At 42.5% G+C, this 21,159-nt stretch overlaps 1 protein-coding gene across 5 annotated transcripts in view; it reads right to left on the bottom strand.

Annotated features, from left to right (window-relative positions):
• The window catches only part of sh3yl1 (SH3 and SYLF domain containing 1), a 209,407-nt gene that overhangs the window by 135,437 nt on the left and 52,811 nt on the right, over nucleotides 1–21,159 (bottom strand). For 4 of the 5 annotated variants that reach the window (XM_038800374.1, XM_038800377.1, XM_038800376.1 and 1 more), the window contains exons 3-4: nucleotides 4,585–4,698; nucleotides 2,750–2,814 (exon numbers count right to left, since the gene is read on the bottom strand). In XM_038800374.1, coding sequence (XP_038656302.1) covers nucleotides 2,750–2,814; nucleotides 4,585–4,698 — 179 coding nt within the window. Of the gene's footprint in view, nucleotides 1–2,749; nucleotides 2,815–4,584; nucleotides 4,699–21,159 lie in introns of those variants that run through there. The other variant, XM_038800379.1, reaches the window with a different exon arrangement.

Here is a 21,159-nt window from a genome sequence, read left to right as displayed (position 1 = left end):
ATATGCTGATAGTTCGCACATAGGGCAACTCCTGCTTGAAGATTTTGGTGTGGCCTTTTCTGCCCAATTTGGTCTTTGGTCGGAAAGGTTGAAGGATAAGTGTTGGGGAGTGAATTATCCTCCGCAGTGGAATAGCAGTGGGTTATTTTACCCAGCAGGGATAAAATAGGCGGTCGTGTTGGAGGTGGGGGGGGTCTACATGACGCAGTTGCAGAAGATATGGAAGCGGTTAGGGCTTCATCACTGTCCACCCCTTTGCCAGTGGAGCAATTGATGGGGATGATTAAAAGAGAACTTCTGCAACATCGGATAGAGATGCAGGAGGATTGGTCGAGGGCGATTGAGGGAGCAGTTGCTCCTCTTTGCGGTGCCATGGAACGAGTGGCGAAGTGCCTGGAGTCACAAGGTATGACTATTAAAGACGTGGAAAGGGCGGTCACGGACCACAGTGATTGGATTGTGGAGTTGGAAGCGGAGGTGACAATGCTGGGTGCAGCTTGCAAAGAGCTGAATACAAGGGTTGACGACCAGGAGAACCAGTCCAGGCGGCAGAATCTTTCGGAGGGGGTGGAGGGATCAAATGCCACAGTCTATGTTGGCAAAGTTGGTGGATGACGGGGTCTACAAGAAGGCCCCAGAGGTGAATTGGGCACATTGATCGCTATGGCAGAGACCGAGAGCAGGAGAGCCATCGAGGGCAGTGATAGTGAGGATCAGATCTTGAGGTGGGCGAGGACGCTGAGAAAATGCACTTGGGAGGGCCAGTGGATCCGAATATACCAAGACTTTGGTGCTGACCTGGCGGTTTGGCTTCAATCGGGCCACAGTGGTGCTCTTCCGAAATACAGTTTGGATTGGCGTGCTGTATCCGGCCAAACGTTGGGTGGCTTTCAAGAGGTAGGAGCATTATTTTATGTTGCCTGAAGAGACGCACAGTTTTATTAAAGAGCATAGTTTGGAGATGGGTTGATGGGGCAATGGTGTTTTTGATGGTTTCTTTTAAATAATATTTTCTAATTTTTTTTCCACATGCTTGCCTTGTTGGCGTTTTACAATGGTTGAGGGGGAGATGGGTTGGAATCTGTTTTGGCCGGCCCACTCATGTTTTTATGCCAAAAGCACTGATGTACAGGGCGCATAACATAAGCGTACGTGGCGGGCACGTGATCTGCTGTCTGCTGCCGCTTCTGGTGGGAATATTCCATAGTTTGCATTTAAAGGCAAGTCACAGCCGACATTCTCAACTTGAAAGCCGGTCACGGGCGGGAATCTTAAAAGTCGATTGCAGCTGTTACGCGCTTCTGTTGCAATCGTGAAACCTGCGAGCAATCGCTCCGCGACCCTCCCGACACCCGCTTGCGATCCAACCACGGCTCAGGACCTGCAGTTTGGAAAGCCCTGGTTTAGAGGAATATATTTGAATCCTTAGAAAAGAAATTGGATTCTGTAAAAAGCCAGAGTGAAAACAAAAAATAATAATATCCAGCTTCCAGTATTATTCTACAATGTAAAATGTATTATTTTCCAAATCATCGGGATAAGATTCTATTTATTTTATTCAAGAGCACAAATATTCAACTAAAAGAAGATCCGTAAAGCTCATCAGGTCCACCAACTCTGAAAACTGTTCATAATATAACCATGGAAATCAATGAACTATTCTAAGTACAGAAAAAAACATTAAAAAGGGCATGTAAAGTAGCAGAGCCATGGATGCAAACAGAAAACATGGTTTAAAGCTTATTTGTTGAATATATTGGTCTCAGTTTTAAAATGAGATCGTACAGTAGTCCTGGATTTGGAGTTTTTAAACAGTGTAATTTGGGCCTCTTTAAAGGGTTAAACTGACAGTCATACAAGGATAAATGCTTCCCCAATGCTTACTTATTTAAAACAAATAGAGTGTCTGAAGATTGATGAAAACTGACTGCTCTTTATCTTATACAGCTAACGAGTCTGTATTTATGAATATATAAACACAGCCAGGAAGTGTCCAGGTCATCTAATAACAAAAGGAAATAAAAATGAAGATAAGTTCCTTTACCAAATTTGGTGAAAACCAAATGAAACACGAAGCTATTAAGGCAAGTAGTCAGTTTTCAAATGTTAGAATGTTTACAAGTTCGCTGCCGTGTTCTGCTGCCCTTATGGGCCCATTACTGAAAAGGAATTCAAACAAAGACAAGTGCAAAATCTGTCCATGTTTTAAAATTTATGGCAAAATCTGAATTTCAGATGAGTGAATGTGGTTTATGGAGCTTCAAGCGTTTCATTTGTGTGCTATAGGAAATGTGTTGGAGAGGATCATATACTTTTAAAGCTGGCTTAAATTCTGACACGCTTCATTTGCTTAAGGTAACAGGCAACACTCAAATAAACGTCAGACTTACATGCACTCACTTGCTTCCAGCAGAGAGAGCTTAAAATCGAAACAAATTAGTGACATTAAATTGGACATTCCGTAATATACCAATCAGGGTATAGAAATTACAGAATTGTGAAAGACAATGAAATGTGAATCTTTGTTTGCAGCTCTGAAAGCAGAAGCATGAAATTTGGACATCAGTGATAGCTGGATTAGTTTTAAAGTTCTTGTATGAATTATGTTTCATTGTACTGCAATTTCAAACACAAGGAGAAAAGTTTTTTATATAGCGTCTGGTTTCACTAACAGAAAAAAACGCCCATATCTTTACCTGTTGCAGGTAGAATATTTATGTGAAAGTTTACAAAAAAAAAAGCAACCTACCTCAATTCCAATCTCAAAACCCCCACCAAGACCAGCAATGCCTATTGCCGAGGGAGCAGACCATCCTGAATGAATTTAAAATATTTTAATCATGAATAAAGCATTAGAATGACTGGACTCAAACAAAATATATGGCAAGATTCTCTGGAATTCCCGTGTTTCTCGGCGGCGGAAGGTGGCCCGCCGTTAGCCGGCGGTGGGATCTTCTTGTCCCGCCACTGTCAATGGGATTTCCCATTGAATCCACCCCATGCCGTCGGGAAACCTGTGGCGCGGTGTGCCGTCAGCGAGACTGGAAGATCCTGCTAGCATGAACAGCCAGAAGATCTTGCTCATTTTCCTTTATTCATCTTCAATCCTGAAACAAATTGCTTGAGTCAGCTTCCGGGTTTGCAGCTAAAAAGGGTTCTGGAGCAGCCATATTAATGCTAAAACTGTGCATAAGCAACATTTTCCTCGAAGTGCTGAAACCTTGTACAAATAACAATGGAAAAGTCCATACAAACCAACAGCAGTGAAATAATCTTGCTGCCTATTAACATGTGAGGAGTGTTTCAAATGTTTAATACTAGCTGCTATATAGGCCTTTGGTCACCTTTGACACTTGATATTTATATTAAATGTACCACTTCTTGATGGTGAGGGATAGTTATGGTTAATGTCTTTTGTTCAAATTGGAATGAGACTCTGGAAGACAGGTGGCATTTCTAACTAATTAACATTTTATTTAAAAAAAGAGGCTTTGTACGTGCATAAATGCATTTGAATTCAGATGTGTACAAAAAGTGACGAGACTGAATGTAAAAATGTGAGATAGAATATCGGTCTCGCAATAATGCAGTTTAATATTGGACAGGTAACTGTCCCACCAATAACTGCCAAATTTGGATGCAAGCGTTCCAAGTTTGACTTGGGGCCTCCAGGAATTCAAGACCAATTCCAGGACACAGTTGGGTGAAACGCTGGCGAAAAATCATATCAACATTTAAAAAGATTTTTTGTCATTTCCTTTGAACATTTCTCTTTACCAGTTATAAAAATATTAAAAACAGAGTTCAGAAGGAGAGAGTCCATAAAGGACTCACGACAAGTACTCTTTTTCTCTCTCTGCAGATGCTGCCATACCTACTGAGGTTCTCTGCCACTTTCTGTTTTTATTTCTGATCTCCGGCATCTGCATTATTTCGCTTTTATTATAAAAATACTGATAATTTGGAGGTGGCAGCGGGAGGGGGGCTGGTGGTGGATGCTCTCAAGCACCATACAATTGGATAATGAGTCTTTTTGCATTCGAATTGATATGGGAAGGTCCCAAGGATAATGTGTTGGCCGACTCATGGCTGGAGGGGATAATGTGATGAAATCTCCAGGAATAGGTTTAATCACAGTAGCCAATCCTGTGACAAATCTGCACAATACTCTCAGATAAGAGCAACGATACTGCATTTATACTGCAGTCACCATAGAAGGCAAAGCTTAACAAACAAGGTAGAAAGCTGCCAGACTAATGCTCCGAGCTCTCACTTGTTGGGACCACCAGTTTATATCAACATTAGAAAGGTAATGATAGAAGAATAGCCCACATTGCAATGTTCTTTCCCTTAGGCACCACACCCAGAAAACCATACTCTCTATACCTTAGATCACATTTCTATGACTGCCATAGTATTAAGTTTTGTTCTGAATGTTTAAAAACAGGGATGTACTTCCCAAATCGATATTGCAGTCAACATTGTTATCTTTCGCCTGGAATAACTTTCCCTTTTATTCTTTTAAATTAAAAGGCTGTCAAAAATAATATATATTTTTAAAAATCAAGTAATGAATACTCTTACTTCCATCTGGCAGGCGGCCCAACACAATTCCACTGCCTGCGCGAGCAGTTACTAAAAATCCAGCCTTAATCACGGAGAGGATAGCAAGTCCTTGTGCTTTAGCTATCACGTGAGCTTTAAAATTAACAGAAAATCAAGATGAGTAAAGTCATGTCATTCTTTAAAAGAAAATGTTGATCCATATACTTCTTAAATAACTCTAAACTTCATCCTGCAAACACTCCTACCTTCAAAGGATTAGGGACAATTGCTGAACAAATAACCAACAAAAAAAGCTCCATTCGCCTGAAAGTTCACCCTTTCATACATATTCCCAAACAAACTATTTTGGTCATCCAAACTTTGGTGAGGCAGAACAAAAGTTATGAACTTGCTTATGTTCTAGACTACGTTCTAGACTTTAAAAAAATACTTATCATGGACCGGAGTTTCCTCTCAAAACCCTTCATTTTGAACAGTGTGGGGTAATCCAGCCTTGTCTCTCAACCCTTTCCTAGAAGAACAAAATGTTTAAAATTTCCTGACAGGTCACAGGAACAAAGAAACACAGGAATTACTTCCAAACAGCTACAATAGTGAACTTTCTTCAGTTTATGGAAGCAATTTAATGCTGTGCTAAAACATTCAGTCAAATTTCAAAACCAGCTTTACAAAGCCCCACTGTTAAACAGCATCATACAATGGTTATAGCACATAAGGAGGCCATTCAATCCATTGAGCATTTGCTGACCCTCTGAAAGAGCAATTCACCTAATGCCATTCCCCTGTCTTTTCCCTGTCGCCCTGCATTTTCTTTCTTTTTCTGATAATGATCCAATTTCCTTTTGAAACCCTCAATTGATCCTACCCCATCACACTCTCAAAATGAACAACACAAAGAGTTAGTGCCAGTTAGTGGTCAGGTAAATGCAATATCATACAGGTGTAAAAGAGAGAAGGGAGAGAGTATAAGACATCTAGAAGCCACCCCCAGTGAAGACTCCATCCAGAGTGAAAACTCCACCCAGCGAAGAGAAGACACGGCGACGACAGGAGAGAGCATGTCGCAAAGAAGGGTGAGGATGAGTTCACCAGAATTTTTGAATATAGAATTCATCAACCCTGAGGACTGATATAAACAAGAACGTAAACTGATCTTCATCTTTTCAATAGTTGAAATAATCAAGAATGGATCGATTGCATGAGCTGTCTGTACCCAGACTCTCGTATGCTCTATTAACATAATTTGTAGAATTGAGATTAATTATATAAAGGAAGAAAATATTAACAGACTGGTCTAATATTCCATCTGTATTACTGATATGATTATACATTATTCAATGGTTGTCTCAGATATTCAAAACAATTTAATTGTAACTGCAACATAAAACATATTCATTCCATATCTTTTATTACCGTACCATAACAGGTTTCTGCAAGTACAAATGTCCATATTTTCGGAGCAAATACAGAGAGCATGTACATAAACACTCTTTTATTTTTGACCGATCATTGACATAGAGTAACCATACGGCATCACAATGGTCCAGAATTTTCTGGAGTGAGGCGTCTCGTGATGTGCCCCGTTCAAATTTTAACCCCTCACCCTTCAGCTCAAAGATTTCATTCTACAGAGGTTTGGGTAGGGTGAGACTTTGAAGTGTTGAAAATCTGAATCGGAACACCAACCTGCCCACTTCTGATTGTAACTAAGGCCAGACAGGGCAGTGAGCAATCAGCCCACTTCCAAAAGCAGGTTGGCAATTTCCAATATTCTAAAAGAGGCCGTGTGCCTCATTTTTATCCACAATTTCCAATTTAACTGTGGATCGCCAGGTTTCCTTGGCCTGGAGAACTCCAGTAGCCCCAGGAAGGTAAAGACTTCTAGTTCCAAGAGGCATTTCCAATTATCAGCTGGATTGGTGTACTTGTCTGAAACCCAACCTATCCTCAGCCTTCAATCTCTCGGATTTCCTATTCCGGTCTTTTCAAGCATCCAATCCTACTCCCCACTCAGGATTTCCCACCTTTGTACCTCGGCCCTCAGGTCTCATACCCCCAACCCCACAATGACCTCTAGCTCTCTCTGCCCCGACCTGCTGCGACTTCTCTTCAGCATTCTCCACTTAACTGGGAGCCAAGTGTGACAAAATGGCCAGCAGCCTAAAATCTAGGTTGAATTGGACAATCTAAATTATACAGCAGCCAACAGCTTGAACCACCAGGCCTGATGGGAATTCAGACAGGCCTAATAAAACAGGCACTGATTCGAGGTGAACAAAAGCAAGTCTGAACTTGTCCTAGGACAAGTTGGGACCGGACATGATAGACCTTGGCCAAATAAGATCAGTATTTTGGTATTGGCTAGTATCGGCCAGACACGCAGGCACCTCAAGTCCAGTATCAATCAGACTCAACGGCCCCTTATCACCATATATGGGAAGGGCTGCATGCACTCTGTACTCATGAGAATGGACCCCTAAGGGTCTCTTGGTGTCTTAGATATATGGAATTAGCATCCCATTGGGTGCTGCGGTCAGCCTCCAGTAACGCCATTGGGTGGAAGGCAGAGAACTTTTCAGAAAGGTGCAAAAGAGAGAAGGAAATGAGTATAAGACACCTGGAAGCAATCCCCAGAGAAGACTCCATCCAGAGTGAAAACTCCACCCTGCGAAGAGAAGACACGGCAACAACAGGAGACAGCATGTCACAAAGAAGGCCCTGAGTTCAGAAACAAGGTAATCGGAATCAGTCGAGCTCAGGAAAGAATCGTACCCAGCAGAGTAGCCTGACAAAGTTCAACTGCACGAGTAGCATCTGAATCACAGTTCAACTATAGTGTTAATAAGTTAGCTTAAGGATTTAGAGTTTGTTGTGCGAATAGAATTTGGATCATAAGATTTAGTTGTAAAATCGGGCTGAACTAAGATTCCACTCTTGTCCTTTGTCTCATGAGTAAGGGCACATGGGTAAACTAGTTTTAAAGTAACTGGTCAAATTGTCTAAAGTGCACAGACAACACAAGCCTGTCAACCAGTCTTATTTTCAGGCAAGGAGGTTGAGTGACATCACCCGCATATTGTGGCTACCAGGCAATTAAACCTTCTCCCTGCCCCCAGGGCTTGTCACTCAGGAAAGAATGCCTCCGAAAAGGATGGTGCAGCAATAAACAGAGAATAAGGTGCCCTTTAACCACCACAAAAACAGCAATGTCCAAAGTGTATGAAAATCTGGAAACCCATGCAGTTCTCAATGTAATATGCAATGCTCCAGTTTCTTCGCACAAGTCCCTAAAGACGTGCTGATAGGTGAATTGGACATTCGGAATTCTCCCTCCATGTACCTGAACATGCGCCGGACTGTAACGACTAGGGGCTTTTCACAGTAACTTCTTGCAATGTAAGCCTACTTGTGACAATAAAGATTATTATTATATTATTATGACCCACCTCTACACCATCAATGAAGAAACAAACAAGATCAGTAAGCAGTGGAAACTTGGAACGAATAAGGAGGAATCAACCTTCCATCCCAGTGGCAGGGAGACAGCGCAAGGGGAAAAGCAGCAGTGACGAGCCTCAGCAGAGGAGCCCGGGGACCGAGTTCTCAAGAGACCATTCTTCAAACAAATCATGATTCATAAGCATAAATCCTATGTGTTGAGAGTCTCCTCTCAGGTGCTGGATAAGTTGGAGGAATTCCAAAACCTGTATTTGGCAACATAATGCAAGAGGCATGTCCGATATTCAAAACTCATTGGATATCACAGCAGTTGAAGCGATTTCCACAGCATCAAAGAGTACTTATTGTTTCTGGAATGGCATACTTCGTCTATTTTTTTGCAATAGCACTAGGGTTTTAATTCAAACTATTCCATTTGGTCTCATGGAGACCACTGGCCCAACTCACTTCAAGCCTAGCATCAATGGGCTTTAAAGAATGGGCACCTGTGTTGGCTGTTTCTCTTTATAAATAACAAGATTATGCAGATCACGCCAGCCCTCCTGAATGACAGCACTGGAATGACCTTCTGGCCTTGGTCCAACAGATAATGGATGCCCACGCTTGCCAACATTAAAACCAGCTCAAGGACATCAGCATGACTGATACTTTCATTTCTCAAAGGTTCCATCAGTAAAATCATAGAATCATAGAAATTACAGTGCAGGAGGCCATTCGGCACATCGAGTCTGCACCGGCCCTTGGAAAGAGCACCCGACATAAGCCCCACGCCTCCACCCTATCTCCTTTATCCCGGTAACCCACCTAACCATTTTGGACACGAAGGGGAATTTAGAATGGCCAATCCACCTAACCTGCACATCTTTGGACCGTGGGAGGAAACCGGAGCACCCGGAGGAAACTCATGCAGACACAGGGAGAAGGTGCAGACTCCACACAGACAGTGACCCAAGCCAGGAATCGAACCTAGGACCTTGGAGCTGTGAAGCAACTGTGCTAACGAGTAGGCTACCGTGCTGCCGCTACAAATTTCAGAACCTCCTGATGCCAGTATAAAACTGCGCAAGGGATTAAGTTCTATGCAAGAAGAGTTTCAGGTTAAAGGAGTAGCAACAATCATAATTATTTAAAAAAAAACAAAATTTAGAGTACCCAATTCCTTTTTTTTCCCAATTAAGGGACAATTTAGCATGGGCAATTTAGCATGGCCAATCCACCTACCCTGCACACCTTTGGGTGATGGGGGTCAGACTCCACACAGACAGTGACCTGGGGCCAGGATCACACCCAGGTCCTCGGCGCAATGAGGCACTGGTGCCGCCCAGCACCAATTGTAAGTAACAGTAAAATAATAAAATTAAGCCGATTAGTAAATGTGGAATTCTTTGGCAAATTGACGTGTTGGTGAATTCTTTTAAATGGAGACCTTCAGCTCATTCTTAATTTGATTGATTATGGTTTTGAATGTCCTTACCATGAAAAATATGTGAAGTATTTCCGACTGAAATAACAGTGTAAAGGCTCAACATATGTCATGTTCCAAGGGCTCCGGTTTCCTCCCAGTCACAAAGATGTGCAGGTTAGGCGGATTGGCTGTGCTAAATTGCCACTAGTGTCCGAAGGTTGGGTGGGTTTCTCTTTCAAAATGTTTTGTGACGACTCGATCCACCCAATTGCCTTCTGCGCTGTAGGGATTCTATGACATTATAGTTTCTGAAGATAGAGCATCTCCTTTCTTCTGTAAACAATGGATGTGTTTCTACCCAATCTTGTGTGGTGTTGCATCGCCTCGCTCACCCGGGTATCTTAAATGTTTATCGGGATGCTGTTGGACGCCATCTTCTTTCCCTCAACTTCTGCAAGTGTAAGATCCAATTCCTTCATAAATGCAAAACTATGCTGCATCCAGCTTGCTGGTCTCGAGCTGTCTAGACAGTGAAAATGAGACTTCAGAGTACCTATGATCTGTTCATTACTGCTGTGTGTAAAATGCAGGACTTAACTAAACCTGCTGTCACCATCTGTCCTCTGACGATGGAAGGATTTCATCAGCCATGGTTGAGGCGGGTAGCCTTGGTCTCCAAGCAACTGCCCTGACACATTGCTTTGACGAAAAATGTAGGTGTCTTTTACTGACAGAGAACAAAAGAATCACGATCTCATACAGAACGATGACACAACAGCACACTCGTATGTTAGCAAACCAGAATGAGCATCACTAACAAGCTGCTTATTTATTCATTCAATAAGTGACATGGGACATTTTATTATGTTAAAGGTAATATATGGATACAAGTTGTTGGTGCAAAGAATCTATCCTACTGATGAAATTCAACGCATATGCCGTTGGGGCCTTTAATAGAGTATAGGTGGTGTCAACACCTATACTGGACTTGGTAGATTCCACCTATATGGACTTGGTAGAATCCAGCTATGTGATAATATTTGAGCCTGCCAAGGGTATGTTCCTGATAAGCGTCAGTAGCTTTGGTCCTGACAGCAGTCATGAATTTACATTTGGGAGGAAATTAATGTCTTGGGGGGAAATCATATATGATCTCCATAATAAGCATGCTTCCTGCCTTGGGTATATAAGAACATAAAAATTAACAGCAGGAAAAGGCATGAGGCCTCTCGTTTTTGGTCCACCATTCAAGAATATCATGGACCATAAGATTGTGGCCTCAATTTCACTTTTCTGCCTGTCACACATTACATTTGACTCCCTTGTAGATTAAAAGTCTGCCAAACGCAGTCTTCAACATATTCAATGACCCACCGTCCACTGATCTCTAAGGTAAGAATTTCAAATATTTACAACCCTCGGAAGATATTCCTTCTCTTCGCCCGATGAAATGGGAGCCCCCTCCCCATGGACGGCACTGTGGTGCAGTGATTAGCACTGATGCCTACGGCGCTGAGGCCCCGAGTTCGATCCCGGCACCGAGTCACTGTCTGTGTGCAATGTACGTCTTCTCCCTGTGTCTGTGTGGGTTTCACCCCACAACCCAAAGATGTGCAGGTTAGGTGGATTGGTCACGCTAAATTGCCCCTTAATTGGGAAAAAAAAAATAATTGGGTACTCTAAATTTATTTATTTTTAACTGGGAGACCCCTTATGCAGAAACTGTGTTCCCTAGTTCTAGATTCTGTTATGGGCCAGGGTTTAGAGCAGTGTTCTTCAAACTTTTTTTACAGGGACCGATTTTTACCAACCTTCGGGACCCAACCCGGCCGACCTTCGCGACCCACGCCGGCCGACCTTCGTGACCCACCATTTTCTTTTACCTTGTTTGCTACTACAAAAATGGAGGAAATGCTTTTGGGTCCCTTTGGCCCTCATACACGCTCCTCCAATGGAACCTGTTGGATGAAGGTGAAGCCTTCTGGTGGCAGAAAGTATGGAGTCTCCATCTGTCCAAAGTTCTGAATTTTTTTCCTGTAAAATGTTATCAAATAAACCACCCCCCACGAACTTGTAAAAAAAAATGAATCAAATAAATGAAAAAAATGAATAAACCCCCCCCCCCCCCGAACTTTAAAAAAAAATAAAATGATTAAAATAAATGAAAAAAATAAAAATTAAATGAATAAAATAAATGAATAAATGAATAAAAACCACTACAGAACTTGTAATACAAAAAGCTGCAACGGTTTTAAAAAATAGCGGTCGCACTGCGCATGCGTGCCCGATTTGCGCTTGCGCAACTATCATCATGCGTGCATGCGCAATGCGGCCGAATTTCTTTTGACATGTTCCCGGCCGTTACAGCCAGGGTTATGAAAAGCCGCGGGGATTTGCGCGATCGGGAGAGCCGCGGACAAAGGCTCCTCGACCCTCCCAACACCTGCCCGCGACCCACCCGCGGGTCGCGCCCCCGACTTTGAAGAACACTGGTTTAGAGAACCTCAAAGTGTATCATTGAGTTCACCTGACCCACAACGTTTAATAGATTGTGGTATGGGGAGCACACGGCCCACTCAACAGGAGTGGTACAGCAGAAATGGAAAAGTTTTTTTTTAAAGCAAAACAATGTTTATTCTATGAACTCAAGTTAACCTTTTTAAAACATACAGTGAACATCTTAGCAACCATTAATTCAAATACAACCCCCAAAGAATACAACACTAAGTAATCGTTAAGCTGTCCTTTTAACATCCATAAGACTTTTAAAAAACCTTAAAACAGAAGCACATCAGGTTAAAGTCACTACTGAGAGCAGTTATCAGTTTTAAATCACCAAAGTATAGATTTACAGTCTTTAGATTACAGAGAGAGACTGGGTGTGACTGCAGCTATCCAGCTCTGAAAACAAAACTAAAACACACTCTGCAGTAAACAGCCTAGAACGAAAGTAAAAAGCTGACAGACAGCCCAGCTCCACCCACACTCTGACATCCCTGATAAACACCCATTTCTTAAAGGTACTCTCACATGACCATTTCTCTACTACCAAAACATTCTCTCAGGCATATACCCTGTCAAGTCCCCACAGAATCTTATATGTTTCAATAAACACACCTCTCATTCTTCTAAACACCAGCTTTTCACATCTGATGCAACACTGTGCAATTTAGGGAAGGTTGTACCTTATATCTCCATCATAAAAGCATACTCACTCTGCTTGATTGTATTATAATTTTCTAAATTTCCTGCTATTACTTTCTTGACAATGGATTCCAGCATTTTCTGAATGAGACATGCTCAGCTAAGTGGTCTATAATTTCCTGCTTTCTGCCTTTTGGGGTTTGCGAATCTGCTACGATCTTATCAGAATATAAAGAAATTTGGAAGATTAGATCCAAAGCATCCACTATCTGTGCACTCACCACTTTTAAGATCCTAGGATGTAAGCCATCAAGTCCACTGGACTTGTCAGCCTTTAGTTCCATTACTTTACCTAGTACATTTTCTACAGTGATCGCAATTGATTCAAGTTCCTCCCTTCCTTTTTCCACTTAGTTTTCTAAAATTTTTTGGATGCTTTTCGTAACTTTTCCATAACGACAAATGTAAAATACTTATTCAAAGGTTCTACCATTTCCTTGCTTCCCATTATTAATTCTCCTAAGGATTAACATTTACTTTGGCTACGCTCCTTTTATATAATTGTAGAAGCTTACTTTCTGTTATGTATATATCTTGTTAGATTGTTCTCACATTCCAATTTATCCCTCTTTATTATGTTTTTCATCATACTTTGTTGGCTTCTAAATATTTCCCCACCTTCTGGCCCAACACTAATCTCTGCAGCAATGTACACCTTTTCTTTCAATTTGATCCCATCCTTAACTTTCTTAATAAACCATGGATAGTTGATCCTTCTCACTGCGTCAAAGTGTTACGAAATATCTCATTAAATGTCTGCCAATTGTAAGATTTTGATAATGCGACTAATTTTTAAGGTTTAATGTTGGTCTAGAAGATCTATGGATTTTATTCCTGAACCACCTTTTCAATGGGTTAGTTTAAATTTCTGTTTGTAAGAAAATGGACAGTCAAGGCAACTGGGATACTTGGCTGGTGTTGTTTATGAGAAACAGCATTTTATTGGTTTACAGCTTAAGTTGAATCTGTATTCAGTAATTCTGTTTGAAGAAATCTCTAAACGTAATTTCTTCTTCGGATGAAAACTTAAGTTTCAGCAAACTATGCATTGCTTTAAGTGATCTGTACCAAAAGGAAACATTTATTTTCTAGCATTATGATGGGAAGTGTTTTTAATATTTGTTCTTCATGGTTTAGATATTTATGATGGGTACATCATTGACAAGAAGATGTGACTGGTCTGCATCTGAAGGAATTATGTGTTTGCAATGGAATGCAAACTCCTGAGGGACCTAAGGAAACAAGGGATGAACCCTAACCCTAATTTGGCTTTAGTCTATATGGAACTAGTTAAAGAGGTGGGGTGATGTGAGATGACTTGCATCCTAAACCAAAGGAAGAGGTTAATTTGGACTATTTCCCTAATAAAAGAGGAGGAATAATGAATCTGGGGCTAAAAGTTAGGAAATCGTAATTGTTGTCGGCACAGTTAGTAACTCCAGGACATCACTGCAGGAGTTCCTCAGGGTAGTGTCCCGGGCCCCATCATCTTCAGCTGCTTCATCAATGACCTGTGTTCCATCATAAGATCAGAAGTGGGGGTGTTTGCAGATGACTGCACAATGTTCAGCACCATTCGCGACTCCTCATATAATGAAGTAGTCGGTGTCCAAATGAAGCAAGACCTGGACAATATCCAGGCTTGGGCTGACAAGTGGCAAGTTACATTCCCACCACACAAGTGTTAGGCAATGACCATCTCCTACAAGAAAGGTTCTAACCATCACCCATTGATATTCAATGGCATTACCATCGCTGAATCCCCCACAATCAACATCCTAGGGGTTACCATTGATCAGAAACTGAAATGGACGAGCCACATTAATACTGTGGCTACCAAAGCAGATCAAAGGCTAGGAATCCTGCGGCAAGTAACTCACCTCCTGATCCCCCAAAGCCTGTCAACCATCTACAAGGCACAAGTCAGGAGTGTAATGGAATACTCTCCACTTGCCTGGATGAGTGCAGCTCCAACAGCACACAAGAAGCTCAACACCATCCAGGACAAAGCAGCCCGCATGATTGCTCCTCCTTCCACAAACATTCAAACCCTCCATCACCGGCAAACAGTGGCAGCCTCTATTTACAAGATGCACTGCAGTAACTGACCAAGGTTCCCTTGACAGCACCTTCCAAACCCACGACCACTACCATCTAGAAGGACAGGAGCGACAGATACCTGGGAACCCCACCACCTGGAGGGTCCCTTCCAAGTCACTCACCGCCCTGACTTGGAAATATATTGTCTTTCCTTCGCTGTAGCTGGGACATAATCTGGGAACTCCCTCCCTAACAGCACAGTGGGTGTACTTACATCAGAAGGACTGCACCGGTTCAAGAAGGCAACTCCTTAACAGCACAGTGGGTGTACCTACACCTGAAGGACTGCAGTAGTTCAAGAAGGCAACCATCACCTTTTGAAGGGCAACTAGGGATGGGCAATAAATGGTGGCCTAACCAGTGACACCCACATCCTGTAAATGAATAAAAAAATAAGTGCTACCATGGCTTTTGCAACATGATTCTTCGAGGTACAGTTGAACTTCACTTCAAAGACAGAGACGAGAAAGACATTTCTTGTGCTGGCAATGCTCAAGGACTCCTAGGATTTTCAGAGATGAGAAACTTCTATGTTGTCTTCACTGATTCGTGTCAAGTATACATGAAATCTTACTTAATCAATTCTACTTGATTCATAAATACTGGTTATTCGTACCTTGTAGGTTAAACACAACTGAGGCCTAGAGTGTTAGAAATTAAGAATCTGGACTTGGGTTGTTAATTAGAATGATATTATACCTCAAAACCCTCAAATCTTACACAATGCTTATCCACAATCTTCTTTTTAAACCAATTTCACAGTACATTTTAGCCAACCGTCTTCAGACATTTGTAATTGCCTTTATTTAAGACTATAGTTTCAAACGAAGGTTTCTCCCCTTCAAGTTTCTCCCCTTCAAATTAAATGAGAAATTTGATCATGGTGTGATCTTTTTTCTCAAGAGGATCCTTTAAGATCATTAATTAATCCTTTTTCATTACACATTACCAGGTCTAAAATATCCTTGGTCAGTTCCACAACACACTCTTCTAACAAACTCTACTGAATACACTCTTACACAAGCATCCTCAAGGCTACCTTTGCCAATTTGATTTGCACAGTCTATCTGAAGGTTAAAATCGCTCATGATTACTGCAGTACGTTTCTTACAAGCACCCATTATTTATTGATTTATACTTGGTCCTAAACTGTAGTTACTGTTGGGGGGGGGGGGGGGGCTCCAGACCACTCTCGTTTCCCTTATTTCCCTTGCTATTTTTCATCTCCACTGAAAGTGATTCTATATTTTGGCTACTGAATAAAGATAATTTCTCACTACTGTACTAATAACACTCTTTATTGACAGAGCTACCCCACATTATTTTACTTTCTTTTATAACTTTCAACATGGCACAAATACCCATGAATATTCAGTTCCCATCCCTGGGCACCTTAAAACCGTGGGCGGGATTCTCCGACCCCCCCCCCCCGCCGGGCCGGAGAATAATCGGGGGGGGGGGCGTGAATCCTGCCCTGCCAGCCGGTTTTTGGCGGGGGCGTGAACCGCGCCACGCCGGTTGGGGGCCGTTGGCAGTGCCCCCCTGCGATTCTCCGCTCTGCGATGGGCCGAGCGACTGCCCATTTGCAGCTAATCTCGCCGGCGTAAATTACACAGGGTTCTTACTGGCGAGACCTGGCTCAGCGGGCGGCCTGCGAAGTCCTCGGGGGGAGGAGGGGGGGGGAGGGGTGCGGGGGATCTGGCCCCATGGTGGCCTGGCCCACGATTGGGGCCCACTGATCTGCGGGCGGGCCTGTGCCATAGGGGCATTCTTTCCCTCTTTGCCGGCCGCTGTAAAGCTCCGCCATGGCCGGTGCTGAGAAGAAACCCTCTGCGCATGTGCAGGAATCATGGCAGTGCTTCTGGGAACACGCTAGCACTCCTGCGCATGTGCCAACTCACGGCAGCCGGCAGAGGCCGTTCGGCACCGGTTGGCGCTGCGCCAATCACTCCAGCGCCAGCCTAGCCCCTGAAGGTCCGGGCAGCCCGACGCCAGAGTGGTTCACGCCACTCATTGGAGTCAGTACGGCCTGCCTGCCAGATACCGGAGAATCCTGGCCCATGTCTCTGTAATAGCGATTGTATCATATCCATTAATTTCTATTTCTACCATCAATTAATCTTTCTTGTTTTGAATTCTGAAAACATTCAGATAAGAAGCCTTTTATTTTATCTTTTTATTGATTTTAGCCTAATGTTGACTCTAATTGCTGGCGCACTCTTACATTTCTGCGCTCTGTCCCTTCCTGCCACATTCCCCACCATTATTTAGTTTAAAACCCTCTCCACAGTCTGTTATTCAATTTTCGAGGATACAGATTTTCAAGTGAAGCCCATCCCAATGGAACAAGTCCTTCCTTCCCCAGTACTAGTGCCAGTGCCCCATGAATTGAAATCTCTTTTTCCTATATCAATCTTTCAGCTATCCGTGCAATTCTTTGAGTCTTATTTACTGATGCCAATGTGCAAATGGCTCAAGTAGGAACTTAGAAATGATTACCTTTCTGGTTCTGCTTTTTAAATTTAGTCCTGAGTTGCCCATACTCATTCTAGTTTTATCTCATTGACAGTGACATGGACCATGACGACTTAATCCTTCACCTTCTATTCCAAGTTCCTCTCCAGCCCGGGAAGCTGCCCTTTACCCTGGCACTGGACAGGCAACAAAGCCTTCAAGGCTCTTGCTCTTAACTGCAGGGAACACTATCTATCCCCTAACTTTTCTGTTCCCTATTACCACTTCATTTTTAAAAAATCCCCAACTTGAATTGCCTCCTGTATCACGGTGTTATGATCAGTTTATTCATCCCCATTGCAGTTTTTGGTCTTCTCCACAAAGGCCACAAGAATCTCCTACTTGTTCGATAATTCCAAGGGCTAAGGCTCCTTCAGTGTTATCTTCTGGATTACCATACCTGCCTCACTCGTAATCAACCCTCCAGGCCTGACTAAGGACTAAACCTGAAGAACTTAATCAAAAGGGTGTGACTGCCTCTTGTGTCCAGGTTAGTTTCCTTGATGCACCTGTGTCCAAAGCTCAGGTTCCTGCTCATCAACTCTGAGCCAACATTCCTTGTGTTGAAGATACTGTAGATGTGGCTGCTATGGATCACAATGGTGTGCACCAGCTCCCACATGCTGCAGCTAAACACCTCTAGTTTCATTGGCAAGAGTAAGCTGAAGTCAAGCGTCAATAGTGAAAGGCAACCCAGGCATCTCATCCACCCACTCCTTCATCCACCACCTTCCCCACCTGTGACAGAAATTACCCATCGGACTCCTTCGTCACCCAAGAAAAAGTTAGAAGGTACGCCTTGCTCCCAGATATTTAGAAGATTTTATGCCCTTCAGCCCTCCCCCCCTCATGACCTCTCACACCTCCCCACACACAACCACAGTCCTTCATATAACCCATGTCAACTTAAGCCACCCACAAACCCATAGCACCTCATAGCTCTGCATATCACCTCAATGCCAACTCACCCAGTATCCAGAAAACCTCAGGAGCCATATGCAAATGCAAAAATAAACTTACCCAACAGCTCTCACTACACATATTTGATAGTGAAAAAACATTTTCTTCGTTCAATCATGTGACGTCAGTGTCGCTGAATGGGCCAGCATTTGTTGTCCATCCCTAATTGCACTTGAACTGCGTTGCTTTTCAGGGAGCGTTTAAAAGTCAACCCTCTGGAGTCACATGTAGTCCAGACCATGGAAGGATGGTAGATTTCCTTCCCCGAAGTACATTTGTGAACCAGATGAGTTATTACAATAATCAACAATGATTTTATGGTTATCATTAGACTTTTAATTCCAGATTTATTTTTACTGAATTCAAATTTCACTACCTCCTGTGGTGGGATTCAAACCCGAGTCCCTGGAGCATTATTCTGGGTCTCTGAATTATTAGTCCAGTGACAATACCACTATGCCACCACCTCCCCCTGTTCAAAAAAGCAACAATGCTTTTACATCTCCTCAAGTAGCTAATCTCTTATAAAACAAATATACTTCTGTTGATACCACTGACCATTAATAGCCTCTTTAAGCTGTCAATCTTAAAACAAACTTGGAAACCCATGCTAAGATAATGCTAGCTTCTGAACCTCAGCCAAGGATCATAATGAATAGCCATTTGGGAAATTTCAACGAATATCTCAATTCCAACTTCTCAACAAATGCTATAATAGCTGATCTGTCAATTATAACTGTCAAAATAGTGCAGAGGTTTTTTTTTTGATAATCACGACAGCGGCAGCGTTTTTTTAAAAATAGCAGGATTTTGTTTTAATGTAAAGTGCCCAATTCTTTTCCACTCTTTCCAATTCAAGGCCAATTTATCAGGCCAATCCACCTACCTTGCATATCTTTGGGTTGTGGGATGAAACCCACGTAGACATGGGGAGAATGTGCAAACTCGACATGGACAGTGACCTGGGGCCAGGATAAATCCGGGGTCTTCAGTGTCATGAGGCAGCAGTGCTAACCACTGCGCCATCATACTGCCCTCAATAGCAAAGGATTTTTAAAAATTCAGATCAGGGTAGTTAAATGGGTGGCACAGTGGATAGCACTGCTGCCTCACGGCGCCGAGGTCCCATGTTCGATCCCGGCTCTGGGTCACTGTCCACTGGAGTTTGCACATTCTCCCCATGTTTGCGTGGGTTAAGCCCCCACAACCCAAAGATGTGGAGGCGAGGCGAATTGGCCACACTAACATTGCCCCTTAATTGGAAAAGATTAATTGGTTACTCTAAATTTTTAAAACAAGGTTAGTTAAATGGACCTAATCCGCCCCCTCAACATCTACTCCATCAATTTGAGACACTCCCACTGCTGGTTAAGGACCCTGACATCAACAAAAATGGGATCTGTTTGAACTTGAAATCAATTTCAAGAGGTTGTGCTGAATTGGATTCCCCTCATGTGTGATTCCTGCTCCACCCTTTCCCTACTTTCAAAAATGGGATTTGTCTGAAATTGGTGCAGGTATCCCGCATCCCGACTCCATAAAAGTCCAGCCCATAGTGTCCAAATCTGAGAATCTGGGAGAGAGGCAGAAATTTCCCAAAAGTAGGCCACACAAAACAAGTGTGCCAAGTGTTCCAAGATGGTTTACACTCTTTCCTGAAATTAAGGATGTAGTTTTATACCAATATTGCAGAGAAATACAAAAAAAAATAGTTTATAATAGAGATAGAAGGAAAGTTGAAAATCGAGGAGAATGATTAAGAGTTGAAGCAAGTGATAAAAACATTGGAGGGAAAGCTGTATAACTAAGAGCAATTTTAGAGGAAAGATAAACAGGGGAATGAATACAGAAGGGGAGGGGGATTTAGAGGTTAGGTGGATTGGCCTTGGTAAATTGCCGTTAGTGTCCAAAGATGTGAAGGTTAGGTGAGGTTATAGGGTTATAGAGATAGGGTGGGGTGTGGGCCTAGACATGTCGCTCTTTCAGGGGTCTGGTGGAGACTTGATGGGCCGAAATGCCTCCTTCTGCACTGTAGGGTATCTATGGATTCAAAGTGATGGGAGCTTAATAGTCAAGATTGCTTTCACTGGATAGCAAATTGAATCAGTGGAGCATGGACTAACATGAGCGTGATTAGGGAAAGCTTAACTTACAGGATAAGTAAAATCTTAATGAGTCAATTCCCAAGGGATCCTCCCACAAATCCGTGGTAAGTAGAGCTTTTTGATAGCCGAGAAGGCCCCACTCCCACATGAATGCATTTCCATATAACCCGATGTGCATACAAATGTGATCCATGTCAGAAAATAACAGATTCAAATGCCAAATGATAATGCAGACAAAGTAGTAAACATGTGGAAAAAGTCTTTGTTCAATTTGTTCACACTTTACAATGGACTGACCTTGTAAAAGGTCAGAGCTTTGCATTGAAAAACGTCGGGAGTTAGCTCCAGAAAAGCTCCATAATCTTTTAATCAGTGTGCTGTCTTTGGATGTGCGTGATACAGTCCACCATGTCATCAGTGCAGTCAAACATGTTTTTGGTGTTTCTGTGCTGTAGTACAAAGTCTCGGAGCATCTCTACGGCCTTTGCGTCAGCTGCTCTGATTGATTGGTGTAGTCATATAGCAAATTTAGAAAAGATTCAGCTGATCCGGAGTTACCAGTGTTGAATTTTGGCTCATCACAGGCATCGCTCTATGGGATTTGCTATTTTGCCAGTGGGAATTATTGATGACTTCAGCATAACTGGAAGTTGTGTCATCTATGTTTGACTCACTGTAATTTAGAAGGCTCATGTTCATGGAGAGGATGCTTAAAACATTGAATGCTTCACTAAAAGTAGCTTTTTATGCAACAGATAAAGTCAGTCAAAAGGGAATTGAATAAATGATTGAAAAGGAATAGAAAAAGGCTATACAAAAAAAAGCTAGAAACAGAATTTGAGAACA

Source organism: Scyliorhinus canicula, chromosome 6 (genome assembly GCF_902713615.1).
Source record: "Scyliorhinus canicula chromosome 6, sScyCan1.1, whole genome shotgun sequence".
Lineage (NCBI taxonomy): Eukaryota > Metazoa > Chordata > Chondrichthyes > Carcharhiniformes > Scyliorhinidae > Scyliorhinus > Scyliorhinus canicula.
This window is presented reverse-complemented; position numbering and strand designations above follow the sequence as displayed.